The sequence below is a fragment of the Paralichthys olivaceus genome, chromosome 18, assembly GCF_024713975.1.
Source record: "Paralichthys olivaceus isolate ysfri-2021 chromosome 18, ASM2471397v2, whole genome shotgun sequence".
Lineage (NCBI taxonomy): Eukaryota > Metazoa > Chordata > Actinopteri > Pleuronectiformes > Paralichthyidae > Paralichthys > Paralichthys olivaceus.
This window is the reverse complement of record NC_091110.1, coordinates 17,542,217-17,560,786: the sequence shown is the minus strand read 5'-3', so window position 1 is coordinate 17,560,786 and position 18,570 is coordinate 17,542,217. Positions and strand designations below refer to the sequence as shown.

The 18,570-nt window shown below is 43.1% G+C and overlaps 1 protein-coding gene across 6 annotated transcripts in view; it reads left to right on the top strand.

Moving 5' to 3' along the window:
* Positions 1-18,570, top strand: part of rxraa (retinoid X receptor, alpha a) — a 172,749-nt gene that overhangs the window by 146,309 nt on the left and 7,870 nt on the right. For 4 of the 6 annotated variants that reach the window (XM_069513415.1, XM_069513412.1, XM_069513411.1 and 1 more), the window contains 5 exons: positions 1,908-2,058; positions 4,546-4,725; positions 10,144-10,328; positions 16,304-16,433; positions 17,593-17,725. In XM_069513415.1, the coding sequence (XP_069369516.1) occupies positions 1,908-2,058; positions 4,546-4,725; positions 10,144-10,328; positions 16,304-16,433; positions 17,593-17,725 (779 nt within the window). The remainder of the gene's footprint in view (positions 1-1,907; positions 2,059-4,545; positions 4,726-10,143; positions 10,329-16,303; positions 16,434-17,592; positions 17,726-18,570) is intronic. The other 2 variants (XM_069513413.1, XM_069513416.1) reach the window with 1 other exon arrangement.

The window sequence follows — 18,570 nt, the reverse complement described above, 5'->3', positions numbered from 1 at the left end:
CCAGGAGGCACAGCAGCTCAATGTGCACACTTCATAATATCTACTGTATGTCAGACGCATGTGATATTCTGTGTCTGTGTAATCCTCAGTATTGGAGAGGTAGTATACAGTATAGTATACTTTGATTTTATTATGCTGCATTTTGGATAATCAGGTTCGGGTCCAAAAAAAGCCGAATATCTGTCGGGTTCTGCAAAGTTTCTCTCGGGTTCCGTGTGCCAAATCAGTTATCGGACCTTTACGCTTTAATAACAGATAGTTGACTTTGTTCTGGTGTCTCTGGGTTGTCTCAGAAAACTTCCCTACGTTGGTTTTGACTTTCCTGAACTGATGCATTTGATTATTGGTGCATGCACATTAATCAATGCAGCAGTTATGTAGGTGCAGGTGTGTATTGATCGCACCAGAGGGAAATGAGGAAAGAAACTATCTGTAGTTTCTGGTTTTTTATTAATTTCAATTATTTCAAAAATTGGGGAAAAAATACATGTCAAGGTTTCACAGAGGAGAGACTTTGTTTTGATTAATGATCAATTAGGTTTCCATCAATTAACCGATGGATTAAAGATTAAACGTTGCAGGAACACTCCATTATACAGGCAATTATGAAATAATCAATAGTTTGAGACCCAGAATGAATGAGGGACTCTTCTCTCTCTATGCTTACATACGGATGTGCTCCATTTTTGGGGTTATTCTGTATGTGGTGTTTTTGGGAGGACATTGTTACCAGTGGTGTGTACAACTCCATGTTTTCCATTGAATACACTCACCGTATTATGGCAAACCAGAGCCGAGCATGACAGTCTATGTTTGTCTCATCATTAAAAGAACAAAATGTCTTGACCGATCCCTGCAGACGGAGACAGACCTCCTCTGTTATGGAATAAGCTAAATTTAGAGCCAAAACGTGTTTGTGCTGTCTGACGTCTCGTGTGCAGCAACTTAATGAAAACACGTCTGGCTATACGAGTCCATGCGGCTGCCGTTCCAGCTCTTTACGCTCTGTTGTGGGTGAAACACTTTTCCGTCTCGTTCTTCTTTTCCTCCTCCTTTTCCTCCTCCGGTCTAATGTGATGTTCTCCTTGCCCCAGTCAAGCAGGGTTGTGCTTTTTGTTTTTTTGCTAAGATGATGCTAACGGTTAGTTAGCTTCTGTGCCTTCTAGTACACTTAGTGTTTTAGGATAATTTATATCCTGCCCCCTCCATCGTTAATGTCCTCTGGAAACAGCATGTAGCTAGTTAGAATAATTAGTCTCCCCTTGCTCTCTGCTTTTATCAAAAAGTTAGTGGAGGTCACGTTGAGATGAATTTTATCTCTTTTCAGAGAGGCAGGAAGAAGCAATTGAAGCAAGACTCAAGGCTGCAGTTGCACTGCTGCTAAAACAAATGCTGTATCTTCATTCCGCTGTACTGTTAAATTTTGCAGTGGAGTTGTGCTGGAGCTGAACATTTGGCAGCCAGCGGGGCTTGTTGAGAGCATGAATAAAAGAGTTCCTGGGGTGGAGTGGTGCAGGATCCTGCTGCGCCAGATTTAGATCTGAAACAGAGGGGGAGCAGGAGGGAGGAGAGCGAGACAGAGGGAGCAATGAAAGAGGGCAAAAAAGAGCTGCTGCTAGGACTGCTGACCATGTGTATCCAGTATCACAAGTCATAATATCCGTCTCACTCGCTGCTTTTAACTAAATCTTCAGGACAAACTGTGTGAAACAACTCTACTCTGATCCCAAACCTTCTCCCCCCTTTGCAGTTCTGGCCCTCGTTCAAAACTCAATGTCATCAGCTAACTAGGACGCATCAGATAAAGCTGCATGTGTCCGACCCGTGTATGATGTCGCCTGTGTGGCGTTCAGGGGAGCCGCTTTGTGACCTGTGGCTGTGTGTGTTTGTGTGTGTTGATGTTCCAGCTGAACTCGCCGATGCACTCGATCAGCAGCACGGAGGACATCAAGCCGCCGCTCGGTCTCAACGGTGTGATGAAGGTGCCCGCTCAGCCCTCCAGCACGGCCCTGTCGCTCACCAAACACATCTGCGCCATCTGTGGTGACCGCTCCTCAGGTGAGTGACATCAGCCCTGGATGAACACACCCACTGCATGACCACGTGCTGTACACAGAGGAACTATTGTTATAAACACATTCTTTATCTTAAAATGATTGAATTATTTCCAAACTCTGACCAGAAGGTCCAGGGAACCTTTTGTATAATTCAAGGGGAGAAGTATGTGAAGCATCTTTTCTGGATAATTACAAATTAAATCAAGTTTCGTCAGGACCTTACAATATCATAAATTACCTTGAGATAATATAAGTTGTGATTTGATGCTGGACAAATAACATCGAATTGAATGTGGTATAAAAATAAATTCCCCGCAGCTGGGATTACACAAGACTCTGTCATCGCCTGTTGAAAAGAAAACGGTACTGTCCAGAGAATTACTAAATCTAGTGTCTCTGACCACACGGAGAAACCTCCAAAGAAGATCCAAAGATGGACTCTGGTCAGGGGACAGCCCCGAGGACCGCTCTGGCAGAAACTACATACTGCAGCTACACGCAGGGGGACGTCTTCCTGGAAGGACAACAGTCGGCGGAGTGCTTCACAGTTCTGGGCTGAATGGCAGGAAGATGAGACAGGAGCCGCTCCTGACAAAATGAATATTTGCACAGCAGCGCGAGGGCACACGAAAAAATCTGAAATCATGAGGCAAAATATTGTAGAGTCTGATGAAACCAAACCTCAATTCAACTTCGACTGAAATAGAGAAGCACTGTGTCTGAGGGAGGAACCGGGCCCAGTGCATCACTCAGCTCATCGCACCCCGACTGTGAAAAACATGGTCACACCAGCACCACTGTGGTGCGGGTGGGCGGATTCTTTTTCATTCTTGCAGCTAGAGCGCCTCGGAGCGAATGAAGACTGAAGGCAGATTTTTGGAATCAAACTGTGGTTACACTGCAACAGTGTTAGTGTGATAGTTGCCCCTGGTGATCCTGCAGACAGGGAAACAAAGATGCGTTGAGGATTTATCTTGATACCTGATAACGTGGTAATATCCCTTCAAGCTCCTTTTTCCTGCAAACCCCAGATAATGCCTGAGTGAGCCCATGTGAGAATACAGCAGGATATCTGAGAATTCACCACAAGGGAACACACGACGTGCAAAGCTGGATGAAAAAGAGGTGTCATAGGTGTAGAGCTTTTGGCGATAAAGGCAGACACCTGTGTCGATGAGCTCTAAACAAAGATTCCCGCCGCTGAATTCATACGTCATGTTTTGACTCCTGCTGCTCTACCCAGGCTCCACCTCTCACCTGAACGCCCTGAAGATTTGAAAGAAAAACTCCGGAAATTGTCCAGACCCAATCGAGCGGACATTTTTCAGGGTTTGCGTCTGAGAATGACTTGAGATGCTTTCTGAGTTAAAGCTTTACGTAGGGTGTAATCCATCAAAAAGTCGCAGAATAATCATCCATGCAATGTTGCGCAGAATCCCATTACATGACATACTGTCATTTTTGTTGATATCGCTGAACAGGTCTAAAGATGTCACTGTTTTTTATTCAAATCAAGATTCTCCTTTCCAGTTTCAAGGGAATTATACTGCACAAGTTCTCACTTGTTAGCTCTAACAAAAAATATCATTATTAGTGTTATCGTCTGGACCTTTTTTGACCTTTCACACAGCACATGCTCACTCCGGGGCTCTTTTAATCATGGATTATCATTTGGTAAAGAGCTAGCTAAACCACTGTAACCACAAAAAAATGTAACCCATGTCCTTGGCTGCTGTTAGCCTAGAGCTAATGATAAACGGTCCTCTCTGCAGAATCGTCCGAATTCGCACAGCTAACAAATAGCTCTGTGTTTGAATGTTTTACGGAAATAACCATGAAGCGTTCTCTGCCCCGGGATGAAGCAGGATGTGTAATTCATTAGACATTTTCAGTGTCATCCTACGTCATTGGTCCTACGTCCAGCCACAGGGGGAAAATCAAAACAATCATTTTTAGCAGGTCATGCTTCATTCATCTGTGTTCAGAGACTTTATTTGTCAAAAGAGCCAACAAAGAGTCACTTCACGAGAGAAATGGACTTCATCCTTCACAGATGAAAAGAAAGAGCCGTCATCATGACATCATGGGCCACCCTGCAGCTTACCATCAGTAGACCCCTCTTTTCTTCGCAGCCACCTCAGCGTAACTTCAAATTCACATCGTGCTCTCTTTAACAGGTCTTTCTTCTTAATTGCTCTGTAGCTAGCTTATCTTAGAGGCTATTCCTGCATGCATGCTGCACTTACTTGGAATAGGGAGACCGGTGCCGCTCCTCAGCCCAAACAGCTGTTCTTGCTCTACCGTGAGAAGTCGTAAGATACTCAAGAGTGATGCTGAATTGTAGAACAGTTAAAAAGACTTATGAATCATTAAAAAGCAGCGTTCATCTCAAATATTCAGTGAGGAACTTTTTAAAATATGAAGAATTCTGCAGACAGGTTTACCTCATTGTTACACCACTAACCATTGTCTCCATGTCTCCCCTCAGGTAAACACTATGGGGTTTACAGCTGCGAGGGCTGCAAAGGTTTTTTCAAAAGGACGGTGCGTAAAGATCTGACCTACACCTGCCGCGACAACAAGGACTGTGTCATCGACAAACGCCAGAGGAACCGCTGTCAGTACTGTCGCTACCAGAAGTGTTTAGCCATGGGCATGAAGAGAGAAGGTACAGCACATACCGTTGAGGATAAAGTCCGACTTACCCATTTCGTCAATGCTGTACTAATCCACATAGATGCACATTAAGATACAGATCAATTTAAAGCAGTATTGCAGTGGATGTGATGAATGTATTTTATATATGTCCTGCCAGAAACACACCTGAACCCCTGCATAATATTTGGTAATGGCATTGGAGTAGGAAGCGTATTGTCAGTGGGAGCAATTCACAGCCAGTTAAATCACGTAATCTCATTCCCTTTTTAAAGCTGTGCACTTTCCTTCATGTTATACTGACAAGAGTGTGCAGATTGACTCCACTTGGCAGCGTTCTGCAAACTAATCCAATCTGATCTGGTGAGTTCTTAAACTGCTGTGACTACGATGCTCTGTGCAGATGCCAGTACATTCACTGTCACTGCAAGTCCATAGAAAAGAGTACAAATCAGAATTTAAAGAAATATAGAGCTTCCTTTAGTTTGCAAACCAACCACTTTGCCTTTGCTGAGACATAAAATCAAATTTAGTTTGATTTAAACTCTGCAAGTGCTAAAGAGTTACTAAAGACGACCAGGGATATGACTTTGACGTTAGTAAGTTTCTTTTTATTTGCCTCTAACGAGTAAATCAACTTGTTTCCTGCCTCTATTAAATTTTACAGAAGCACTTGCAGCTGTGATACTGCTCTACATCATGCTGTGCATTGGAAGCCATAGCCAATTTTTCTTCTTCAAGCACTTCTTTTGGGGGGGGAAATAATGCATTCAGCTTTTGCAACCCCGGGGAACCCAGCATTAACTGGATGAGGAAGCAGAGTGAGGGTTTGTGAGAACAGGCCGTCCTGGGGGAGCTCGCTGATGTAGACTGGAGGAATAAAAACACAACAATGGAACTGTGCAAACTTCTGCTGAATGTCACCACTCATGCACTTAATGATGAGCAGGGGTTGTGCAGAGCAGTCCACCCAGTTATCCAGCACCGTCTTGTTTTCTCAAGCACAAAGTTTCTGTGCTTACTTTCTGTGAAACTCAAGACACAAAATTTGATCAAAGCACTCAAATGGGATAATGTCTTATAATTTCACAACCAAATGAACATGTGCACCGCATTCCTCAAATTACAGACTACGGATGGAATGTATACAACTCCTGTCTTTTTGAAATGGATACAGTGATTCAATCAGCCGCATGATGAAGCCACAGACAGAGAGTGTAGTTGTAGTTGGAGGACAAACTGCTAATCAAACCGTCCCTTTAAAATCATATATTTAGTCTTAGTGTACGTTTGTTAAATGGATTAAATGTGAATTGAAGACGACGGCATCTCTTTCTAATTGTCTGTATGACAGTTGTGCACCTCTCCTGGTAACAACAGCCAAAACATTAGCTTCTCTCATCTCCTCCTCTAGTTTGAGAAGTGAGCGCACATACCATCCAGATGTGGACAGAGAGGACTTCAACATCCAACAATCAAGAGTTTTTGCAAAATGATTCCCCTCCCTGTCGTCTCTCGGGACAGGACGTGGTTCAGTTTTAACCACCGTGTTTGTCATCCAGGCAGCAACTGCTGCTCATTTTAGCTCCCATACAATGACTCTACAGTTAAAGGCTGTTAAATGTGGTGTTTATAATGAATCCCAAATGTCACTATAAGCAGTCATGCATTCGCTCATTGATTCAGTCACTGATTGTGAACCGTTATTTCTTTGAATTGAGTCCATCAGATGCACTTATGAATTTAAATTCAAGGTCTTACTTCTCTGTTAAGGGATTTAGTCTTATACGTACTTGTGGTAAGTTGACCGAGCTCTTCTCCTGTGATTCGAGCTTTAGCAGGAATGGGTGTGGTTTGGGATCTGCCATTTTTACTACTACTACGAATTCAGCAGGTGCAAGAGCAAATCTCAGACTTCCTTAAGACCAGAGTTGCACTGCTCCACTGGATCATGACTAACTGTTCCCTGAATACTAAGAAGGTAAAGTAATATTCAAAGAAATTGCACATGTAGACCGTATCTCCATTTATCTGGACGGAAGCAGCTGCAGCTTGTACTTAAAGACGTTTCCACGCAGACATTCTCTTTAAATGGATCGCTTGATTGACTGCATGCTCACAGAGAGATGGGCTCTTAATTACAGACGCTGTTGAGGTTGCACTTGTTTGATGCCGCACTTATCCATCTCCAGTCTTCTAGAGCGATGCTTAGTTGTAAATATTGGGTTTGCAAATACCCTCTGTACGTTCAAGGGAAGATTACCGAGGGGTTAAAGCCATCGAGGGTTTTGTTTTGTCAGGGGAAAAGAAAACAGTCAGTGAAGTGTGAATTTTAACACTCCATGGAGGTGTGAGAAATATTAGCACTCTCAGCAGGGCTGTTAAGCACTCCTTCGCACATTGAATAAATCAATCACTGCCTCTCGCCATTACGGTCAATCCAGCTACAGAAAGCAGATACATCGGTGCATAGATTATGGTACAGTGCAGCCAGCGGAGGTTACAGTTGTTAACCAGGTGTACATGTGCAGGTGTGTGTGTGTGGTAGACGTAACCTGAATGTTTAAAGTCGTGCGAACAAGAAAAATCTATGTTACTTGGACAAATGCATTTTGGAGGCAATTCTATCCGCGGCCCGTTTATCTTGACCTTTACTTGGCCTCCCCTCCCGTCCGTCTTGCCTTTATTTATATCATTGTTGGGCTCTTTACTCCTTTCAAGGATATTATCATTTACTGCCTTTCGCCTCACTCACAGTGCTGCCTAAGCCTCCTCCTGCACCCCGAGGGCTGTGGTTAGAGAACAAGGCAGCAGTAGCCCAAAAGGCTAAGCGAATCCACAGAAAAACAGGATTAAATGAATTTATGCTCTCCCAGTCAGGAGAGGAAAGGAGGAGGGGGGAATAAAGCTAACATAATTTCAGCCCTCCTCACCTCTCCCTGACTCCAACACAAGTATTCTACCCTTGGGCTGACCTCCACCACCAGACAGCAGTTCCTCTAAAGTGGGGCCCCTTTCCCTTTCCTCGTCTAACAACCCGCCCCCCCCAACATGACCACTCTGATTCAGGACTTGGCAAAGAAACCAGAGTAGGGGAACCATAAGAAGACAGATCATCCTGCACACCCAGATTGTGTTGTGTGTGTATGTGTGAGTGTGTGAGGCAGGGCGGGTGTCCGGTTGTGAATGAAAGCTTCCATGATGACACTGAATTTACAAAAATAACTTTATTAATGTTTTGTGTTGAAAACTCTTTATTGATCCATGTGTGGAGGACAAACTTACAAAAAGCCACAATAGTTTTTTTTTGGTTTTTTTTGCTGTGGTATATTGAATTATGTAAATTATAGCCTTTTGAAAAGACACACATCTTTTCCATCCTTACTCTCCTGCCTTAGCCACAGTGAGTCTCGGTGTCTGTGCAGCACCTTAACCATTTCCTGTGTCTCCTCGCTAAACCAATCAGGTGACAAACCCAACACAGCTTTCCTTCAATTGGTTTTTATACAAGACATGGGAACATTTTTACAAGACAAAGTCTTTATTCATTTGCGCTGAGGCTTTTTTTTTTTTCAGCAACAGCCGTAGTGAAGGGATTGTGTTTCTGTCCCACAGTCCCATTCCTGTGATTGTTATATCATGAACACTTTGAGGGAATTTCTTCATATTTGGCACTAACGTTCATGTGGATTACATTTTTGTGGTAAGAAAGGTCAAGGTCACTGTAAACTCACATCCATCATATCCCAATGAAATATATCAGAAACTTCTGGAGGAAATTGTATCGCACATTTCACAAAAATCCACTTGGAGTCAAGTATGAAGTGATTGGAAGTTGGTGGTCAAAAGTTAGGGTCATGTGATCTTTTTTGGCATGAATAAAAAATTAATATGCTATTTATTAATAGAAAATACTGTTTAACACATAACATGATTAAATGTTGGCATTTTTTATACAGAAGGACTAAGCTCAACATTGTTGTGACATCACAATGTTCTACAAAAGCACACATACTATCCTTCATTAAATTCCTTTAACGCACTACATGCAGTTCAAAAGCCTGAGGCCAGTTTCCAGGATTCTGAATTTAAACTGCAACTTGACTCGTCGGCGGAGACAGACAATCATGAGGCGGTAATTTCAGTTTAAGATGTTCTGGTGATCACACGTGGCATCAGGAAGGAGTGACAACCCATTCATTATTTATGTGTCTGTAAATGATTTGTGTCTAAAAAGGAGGAGGCTGTTGGTCATTGAGCACTACATGAAAAACATGTTTCTTTGATAAGGTACCAATTGAACTCCTTGAACATTTCCACGCTGCTGTGTTGTGCATAATGTGGGTTTGAGGTCCTAAATATATTCCATCTGCATTGTCGAAGCAATTATTTATGATTGAACACTTCTGTATATGTTTACTGGCATAATACATACAGGGTCATGCACTATTCACTGCCTCACCAGGACACAACGACTGAAGCAGCCACTCATGCATGCAGGCTCTCGACATGGGCAAGAAAATACACAGTCAAGCATGCGCGTACATTGTACATATGTGTGTGTGAGCAAAGAAGCAATATGCATTTGCAAGAATTCAAGCACTTAAAGGGAAGATTCAGTTTTGCAGGATGCTCTGCATACTATTACATCTCTATTGCAAAACAATAATCAAGCTAATCAAGTCATTTCATCTCACTTTTATCAAGCACGCTGTTTCTTCCTCCGGGGAAGAAAAGATAATCTTCTCATGGTGGTTTCCAGGGCAGTTATTTGTAAAAAATAAACAGAAGTGACTGGAATAATTTCACCGTATTGGCTCATGTGCATATTTTTGACTTTTACAGAAAATATACAAAATGACTTTCTGAATTTTGATATTGCTATTCATTGGCTAAGGATTATCAATAAACTTGTGCGAATGCACTTGCATTAGTGACACATTACAAAATTACTATTGCGAACATGCTAATTGCTAAAACAAAGAGCATTTTTGCAATTCAATATTCATATTACCACAAGTCTGTTGATCATTTCTCAACATAAAACAGATTTAACATTTTAGGACCACTTTACTACAAATACATTCATACATTAAATACATTAATTGAACTAGAAGCTGACAAACCATCATTCTTACAATCCTGAATCTTTCTTTTAAAGGTTCAGTGTGTGGAATTTAGTGAGGTGACAGAAAACCTGTGGTAGCTTCAATTTTCATTAAAACTCAAAAGGTGTTTTGTTTGTCCAGTTTGGGCTAACCACAATTCGTACAATTAAAACGATTCAACACAAGTTAAAACATCACCAGGAGTATGTAATAGATCCCTTTCACCTTTATCTTACACACTGAACCTTTACAACAAGTGCCCTGGAACACATTGACAGTGTAAATAAAACAAAACAAAAAACAGCAGTAGTGACCGGAACCAGTTTTGTTACATGCAGCCGTTCAGGAGGAGCGCCAGCGAGCCAAGGAGAAGAGTGAGAGCGAGGTGGAGTCCACCACCTGCGCCAATGAGGACATGCCCGTGGAGAAGATCCTGGAGGCCGAGCAGGCGGTGGAACCCAAGACGGAGACCTACATTGAGACCAACCTTGGTGTGCCGTCTAACTCGGTGAGTCTGCAGTTCTATGCATTATTCAGGAAACACAGTAGACATGCAGGAGCTGGCGGGGAGAATCATTAGTCTCATTTATTTATTGCAAATGGCTACTATTCAACATTATTATTAATACTATTATGCTTACTGTAGTATTGGTAGACTATTTTTGTTGTCAATATGACCAAACTACACGTTGATGTGTTGATGTAAAACTTTTGGCAGTGAAACTTTAACTGTGTCCAAAGCCCCTGCCAGTAAAAACTAAATGTTTTCAGTTTGATGGCTCCTGCTTTGATTCTTTTGGTTTCCAAAATTATTGACTTACCATTGTCCACAATTTACTTTAGTTTCTTCCAGCTGCAAGCAGTTCCTGGACAGTATCTCGTTTCTGCGTCGAACTGTTGAGTCCACAGAGAGTTGTTCTTGGCCCTTGCTTGTGATTCAAGAAGATCTGAATTCCTTCATTCTCTTTATTCTTTATTATCATTGGTATTAGTTTTTGCTTTATAGAGTTTTTGGTTTATTTTGGTTTACTACAAAGAGCTCTGTTAGTTTTGACACAGTTCAGGATTCACAGCTAAAACTTTCTATGCTGTCATTTACATATAATGCATAAAGTCGGATTTGTCAGTACACAGATTATACTTACTTAAGTAATTTTTCAATAGAAAAATGTTCTTAAAACAGTAAACTTTTATCAGACTTCTTTTTGTTGAGTATTCAAAAGCTGACATCCTGTTGCCTGCGTGCAGAGATGGTGATGAGCCTCAGATATTCGTACTGTTTGTCCCCTCTTTTTTGGTCCCTTTGGAGACGGCTGCTTCTGGTCTCCAGCGCCGGTTTACCTGTTCACCTCGTATTGGCTCTTTCTCTCAGCAACGCGTTCCCGCATCTGTCCCTTCAGTATCATCTGGGCACTGTGGGCTGTCTTTAACACAGAGGAGACTAAGATTGATGAATAATGCAACAGACAGACTATTCCTGAAAGCATCCCGCAAAGCCTCAGCTTTCTCAGTAATTCTGCTGGAACATGAGAAACAGAGGAACTGTGCATCGTCCTACCAAAACAGGTGGAGGGGGGGGGGGGGGGGGAGTTACAGAGGGTGAGACTGAAGGAGGGAGAGAAAGAGGGGAGGGCTTCTTCTGGGATCCGTCTGCTTCAGGGGAGGGAAATGTCCTGTGAAGTAAAGGTAGAAATGTGAAAGCTGTTATGTGAGTAAATGGGAGCTATATTCAGGGGGCCAGATGGAAATGTAGGAGATGAGCGTTGACATTAGGTGGAGGGAGTAAAGGGGGAGGCTGCCAGCAGCCCAGACACACTAATGCACTGAGTGTGTTTGAGCTCAGCCACAGTGGGTCCCTCGATGCCCACTGTCTGCCTGACACCAAGAAGAAGAGGTTTGCTGAAGGAATACAGAGGAGATGGAAACACCACTTTCGTCTTCACAGAACTTCAAGGTTGATCAACATAAAGTGGAATCAATCGGAATCAGTTTTATTGGCTTTGATGTTCTTTGAGAATCGAGTCCGTCATTGGCAAATTGAAGGGACTGAACAAAACTCACACATTAAGACCAAAAAACAAAACAATTCTATAACAATAAAACCAGGATGAGGAATGGATCAATGCAAGAGCATAAAACCATGTCTGAACTCTTAACTGTTCTCAATTATTGTAAAACAGAAAGACCAGAGCTGTTCCAGAGTAACTTGGTAAGAAAGGCCTTGGTCAGGGAGAATACCAAAATTGTCTGTAGTTATGGAACAACCTGCCAGAAGCTGATTATCTCAACCGCCCCTGATGTAGCTTTAGGACAATTCTCTTAACCGTCCTTGAGTTGACCAGACTTAGAACATGTGTGGTGAGGCCTGAAGTTGGCAGTTTGCAGACAGACACTTCTCATCCAGTCTTACGGAGCTCTGTCTGAAAGATTTGGGATAAACTGCCCCAGCAGGTGTGCAAAGTTTGAAGAGAATTATCCACAGAGACTCCGGGCTGTGATTGCTGCCAAAAGATTTTGTGCGAAGTCTGACTACTTTTGTAAAATGAGATTTACAGTTTTTAATTTTGATAAGAAAAAACATCTGAAGACATGATTTCTCTTTGTCATTATGGGTTATTGAATGTTGGTGCAGCGCAGACTGATGTGCAGCCCTGGCAGGTGGGTAGAGGTAGCAGTATAATGCATCATATTGGATACAAGCAGCAGAGCTACAGCGACGACAGCAGCTATTCCAAGTTGGAGGGAAAGTTGGAAAAATACATCTTGAAAAAAACATAAATCATAACTGGAATGACACCCAGCAGAGCTCACACCTCTGCCAAGGCCCGACAGTCTCCTTATGAAACCACATTTAAATTCACTAGATCTGGATTTTTATCTTTTTATTTGGATCTGCACAAAACTGCAAAGAAATCAATCTTGCGATGTTAAGAAAGACTTTCACCCCTGATCTGGAGCCACACCAAAACTGAATGTGTTCTTCAATGAACCATACTGCACCCTTTCACCAAGTCATCTATTTGGTAGTTTGTGCGAAATCCCATATAACAAACCAGCCCCAGTGTAAATGTAACTTCTGTTAGCAAGAGCAGATACGAACACGAGTGAGCAACAATGTACATTTGATTTGATTTCCCCTTTATTTGATTGACCTGATGCTGCAGCAGAAGTGGAGCCTGGGCTGTAGCCTGACCTGACCGCGAGGGCTTCCCCTTTCTCTCAGAATCCCGTCCCCCTGCCTCAGCCCCTCCTCCGCGAGGTCTCCATTGAGAGGCGCTGCCCCGTGCTATAATTAATCACAGGGCCCAGGCCATCAGTGTACAACATGAATAGGCCACCGCCACTGTCTAATGACTGGGGTCTGGCCAAGCTGAATAAAGTGTGTTTATCTCATGGTGACCTAGAACAGGAGTTAAACAGGCGTTAGTAATGTGCCTTCAATCAGAGTAGGAGAGCTCTTTTTCTTAAGGAGGGGGGGGGGATGCTATCACTGATCCCCGGGGATGTTACTTTACTCTGAATTGTTTGTACTTTTATTTCTGGAAGACTTATTTGCCCTCCATGCATTAATTTATATAAAGGTTCAGTTTCTTATATTTTGTAAAACGAGGGAGCATTGCTGTTGTTTAGAAGATAATTAGCTGATGATTCATCCCCATGCCAACGTATGAGGACAGTTTCTTTCCTCAGTCTAAAAAAAAAAAAGTGGGGCACTTGAGTAACTCATTCTCATGCTCACGCGTACCCAATTTTCTCTCCGTTGTCACGCTAGTATAGTCTGGGTCTAGCAGAATAATGAAAAATTGAAAGGCAAATTTTTCGTCTCCCCCTCCTCAAGTGATGAAAATTTCATAGGACAGTATGTAAGCCTGGCATTTCTCTAAATTAGGATGATCGACCACATCGGGGGAGTGTGCTATAAACTCTGCGATTGGCCGGGAGTGACGACAGCAGTTGTTTGTGTCTGGCATCCAGAAAATAAATCCAGTAACTTAAAATATCTCCTCTTACATTCAGTTGGTCTCGTTTCTGTCCAAGCGTGTTTGCGTCACGTTCCCAGTCCCACAGTGAAGGTCACGGAAGAGTCTCCTTCCAGTGAATCTGTGAGGAATTCCCAGGTGGACTTTTGTCCCTTCACACACGGGGGTTAATGTCGTACCATCACAGGTCACGTTGGGCTCCTCCATTGTGGCTCGACGACAAGCTAAATGCTGCTCTGTAACACGAACACTAAGTACAGTAATGCGATGCCGGAGGATTGTTGCAGGAAAGTGTAAGCGCCTCTCCCCTGTCATCTCTACAGACAGAGGCAAAGAAACCAGGTCAGTGTAAACACGGCTAAGATAGTCATACAACATTCATGAGGCTTGTCGTGTTTAACGAGAACCCTGGGACTTGTATTCGTATGAGGAGGGGTGACTCGACCGTGACGCACGTTGAAGCCCCTTTTTGTTTTTCTTTGTTTTGGCTCGGGTTGCCCTTTGCAATGATTTAGCGTCGTCTGTTTATGTGTTTTTTTGAGAGGAAGCACGGCTCACGAAAACTGTTGCGTTGGGCTGTGCCCGTCCACGTCTCCCACGGAGATCAGATGCTGAAATATTCATAAGATGCCTGTTTTCTTTCTTCCCCTGAAGAAGAAAAAAAAAAGAGAGACTACTTTCAGTTTTCAAAACAGTGTAGGCTTTGTGTCTGGTTTAAGTTTTTCATATTTCAGCTGCATAACTGTGATACTCTGCAGTCAGCACGAGGTTCAAACCGCAGGGAGGAGAACGTGGAGGAGAGGATGGGATAGTCTCTGGCCCGCACATTATAAAAGGAAGAGTGTGAGTGGAGGGATGTTTTCCCCTTCATCTTGAACTGATCTTCTCCTGAGAGCTGCAGTTGATGTCGGGATCCTCCGAGCTTTTAGCATCGATCGGTGGGATTTGGCGAAGGGGAAGTTGGGGAGAAGTTGCTCACTGTTTTTGTCAAAGTCTCGAGTTCACACAGGGATACTTAGAATTTAAGGATGTTTACTTGATTTGAAATTATGCACAGACGCATGTGCTGAAACTCTTTGTTTACTGACAAACATGTCAAGGGTATGCCCTCCGGGGACGATGCTAGATTACTAGATTGCCGGTGTTGTTTAAGATTTTCTTCCCCTCCTTGCACAGAGGGATTTACATTGCACTGAGCCAGTCATACTGTATGTGTGGTGCATTAGTATTCCACCACTGCTGGTAAACTCCCTGTGGGTTAAAAAATAATGTTCCCCAATCTGATGCATCAGGACAGTTAAGGACAGACAGTCCTTGTGTTTGAACTGGTGCTGAGGCTGGTGGTGCACACAGAAATCATTATCTATACAGGAAAAGTTCTAATATTCAGCAGTGTAGCTCATATTTAGGACACTTGGCTCATACTTCTTTTATTTTTGTGAAGGGAAAGTAGAGATTGCGGAAACCTGACCTGCAAATTATGTTTCACGTTTTACATAAGTGCAGTTTTTTTTTATTTTGTAAAATGTATTTCTGAGAAATACAAGAAAATGAAAAGAAGGACTAAATATATAACGGCTATAATTCAGCCCAACTAGACTGACATCACAGATGGAAATGGTAATAAAAGATCTCAGAAAACATGTTTTAGACCCTAATTACCAAAATATCAGATGTTTCCATATCCCTGTAGCTGCAACATCCATCCTCAGCCGTTCCTCAGCTTTTATGCTCATGTTTCCTCAAGACGTCTCCTTCCTTAGTACGTCTAATGAAGGGAAATCAATAAAGGATTATAGCGTTTCTAAACTCACCTGGATGTTTTCTTTTACAGGGGAATTAGTCAGTGTTTCCATCTAATTGACAAACGATCATAAATCAGATTCCAGTGAAATTCTTTTACACACAGAAATGAACATCAGTCTATTAAAAACATTTTTAAAAGCTACAGCCATGAATTTATATGAATTCTCGATGGAGAAATAGTTTTTTCTCATTGAGTTCAATCATTATTTAAAGAGTAAACATTAATAATCATCACACACAATCATTTGCGTATTATTTTTACGAAGCCTGGTCTGGTGATTGTCTCATTTAAACATTAAGCGCAGTGTTGAAGTGTCAGTAGATTGTCAGGAGGGCGTCTCCAGCTCCGCTCGCTGTCCAAGAGACTGATTTGTGCGACGGCTAAAAGGTCCCCAAAGAAAGCGTCCGCTGAGTGAGAGTTGTTTTTTCACCGGCCGCTCTCTGCAGGTATTTCCTCCACAAGCTTGGACAGACTCACAGTTTGTTTTGTCTTCCCACTCGCTCCTCTTCAGACATTATTCACAGCGCTCATGTAAGCATGAGTTGTAAAAAAGGGGGGGTGGTGGTGTTAGGTTGCTCAACATGACACCTCTGCCAAGAGTGACAAGATAAAAACAAAGACTCCCATTCATTTTATGCATTACCTGGATATCTAACTTCCACATTGGTGTCTGCTTGTCTCTCTGCTCCCCAACAGCCCAACGATCCAGTGACAAATATCTGTCAAGCGGCTGACAAACAACTCTTCACCCTGGTGGAGTGGGCCAAGAGGATCCCACATTTCTCCGAGCTGCCGCTGGACGACCAGGTCATCCTTCTACGAGCAGGTCAGTCAAGAAGGCCTTAAAAGAGTTCTAAGACTTGTGTGTTATGCAGAAACAATGAGGATGACCCTTTCAAGATGACCCCCAGCTGAGAGATATGAATACATGGTACAAGATTTTTCCTCCCTTCAAATAATGTAAAAATAAACAGAAACTTGATCGTGCACATCAGGAAAACAAGCATTTTAGCTGATGAATTAAATGTTCCAAAAAACAAACAGCATCTCCGTCTGTATCCGGGTAGAAAAAAATCCAAGCGAAGCAGAAACTAATTCGGTGAATAACTCTCTTGGTCACGTGAGACGAACGTCAGACCCACCAAGGTCAGAGCAGCTCATTGGGCATATCTGCAATATGTGGAAAAGCAAGTTAACCGCTCAGGATCACAGAAGCAGCAACGTAAAGCAGAGAGTGAATCATCTGTCACCTCTGTTACATTCACCCACATCACACGCAGGAAGGTCTTCTGGGTTCTCCCAACACATTGAACCTTGTTGTCTGCCTGTCGCCCCAAATTACACCATAATATTCCAAATCCACCTCTGGGAGGGAAAAAAAAAAAAGATGCTATTACACACCCATCCCATCATTTCTTATCTGTGGCACATACACTGATGGAGAGACTTCCGCCGAGCAGAGAGAGACGTTATTCTGAGGAGCTCGTCTCTTCTCGGCTCTCAGGTTTTCTATAAATAACCGCTTTAGTTCTGCTGTATCGCAGATAAAAGCATCCCGGCTCCTCTCATTCCCAACTCAACTCTGGGGAGAGGAGGCAAGTGTTGCCAGGCAGAACAGTTAAAGGAGCCCTGTCACTCAAAAGGCGCCGTCTTGTGTCTTCGGTGCTCGCTGTGTCAGGCCCCTGCTTTGGCACATCAAGCCCGTTGTCTTTATTGCGATGGCAGCCGCAGTTCATCCCTTTTACACGCTTGTCCCTCAGAAAGCATGACTCGAATGTCTTAGTAATATCCTGATGCCTGTGCTTGAGAGAGCTGCACGCTCTTTACCGCACAGCCTAATTGATTCATCGAAATTCCCCACCCTTTGTTGTCAGTTTCATTTTGCTTGAATGCTGTGTGAACTTCTGTACTGGGATTTGCTTCTCTTTTTTTCTACTCCTCATGCTTTTTCCTCGATCCCTCCCCCCCCCCCATCTCTCCCTCAGGTTGGAACGAGCTCCTCATTGCATCATTTTCGCACCGTTCGATAGCAGTGAAAGACGGGATCCTGTTGGCAACCGGGCTGCACGTGCACCGCAACAGCGCCCATAGTGCCGGCGTGGGCGCCATCTTTGACAGGTCATTATCACCATATATTGCACTTTCCTTCACTTGGAAGTAACCGTGTGCAAACTGTGGGCGCCACTGTCTTTCATTTTGTACGTGTGTCTTACAAAAGAAGATTATCGCAACCTCCTCCGTCGACATTTTGGTTGTTGTCAGAAACTCTCGACTCTGCGCTGCCCTCTTACGGAAGCGTGCGGGCGGTTAAATCATTTGAAACTGACGCAGCCTTAAAGGGTACTCAGACTCAGCGACTGTATCAATATTAACTACTGATCAATAAAGGATTACAAATGTGATAATTAATTCAAACTTGTACTCAGAAAGAATGCTGGTTCTACTTGTATGTATTTTGTAAGTGTTGATGAAAGGCTTCTGCTGATGTCAATAAATCGTCAACGTTTTGGTCATGAAGGTTTTATCAGTCAGAGAAACAAGGGGCTGGTGATCAAGCATGACTTATAATTAGAGATGTTTTAATACTGATACCAGCGTCATCATCTTTTCCCAGAAATCACCTCTGCAGCGGGGTTTAATTTTGACTCGTGTGACCTTTGGAGTGTTCTTCATGGAAGGCACAGCAGAACAGGAGCTATCGGTTGCCTCCTCGTATTAAATATGTACAGCTGAATGCATCAGGGGTCACACACAGAACGTGGTGAGGTGCGTTCAGGAACCACTCTGGTGACTGTTATTGACAGTTTGAAAGTTATAAAAGCAATAACACATTAAGTCTGGCGTTCGTTCCCCCTCAGACAGAGACTTGGCAGGAACAGGTGGCGTCATCACATCCACTCTCGCTGCAGCCTATCTCCGAGTGTCTGCCTCCTCTTCTCCTCTCTTCTCCTGCTCCTCTGATC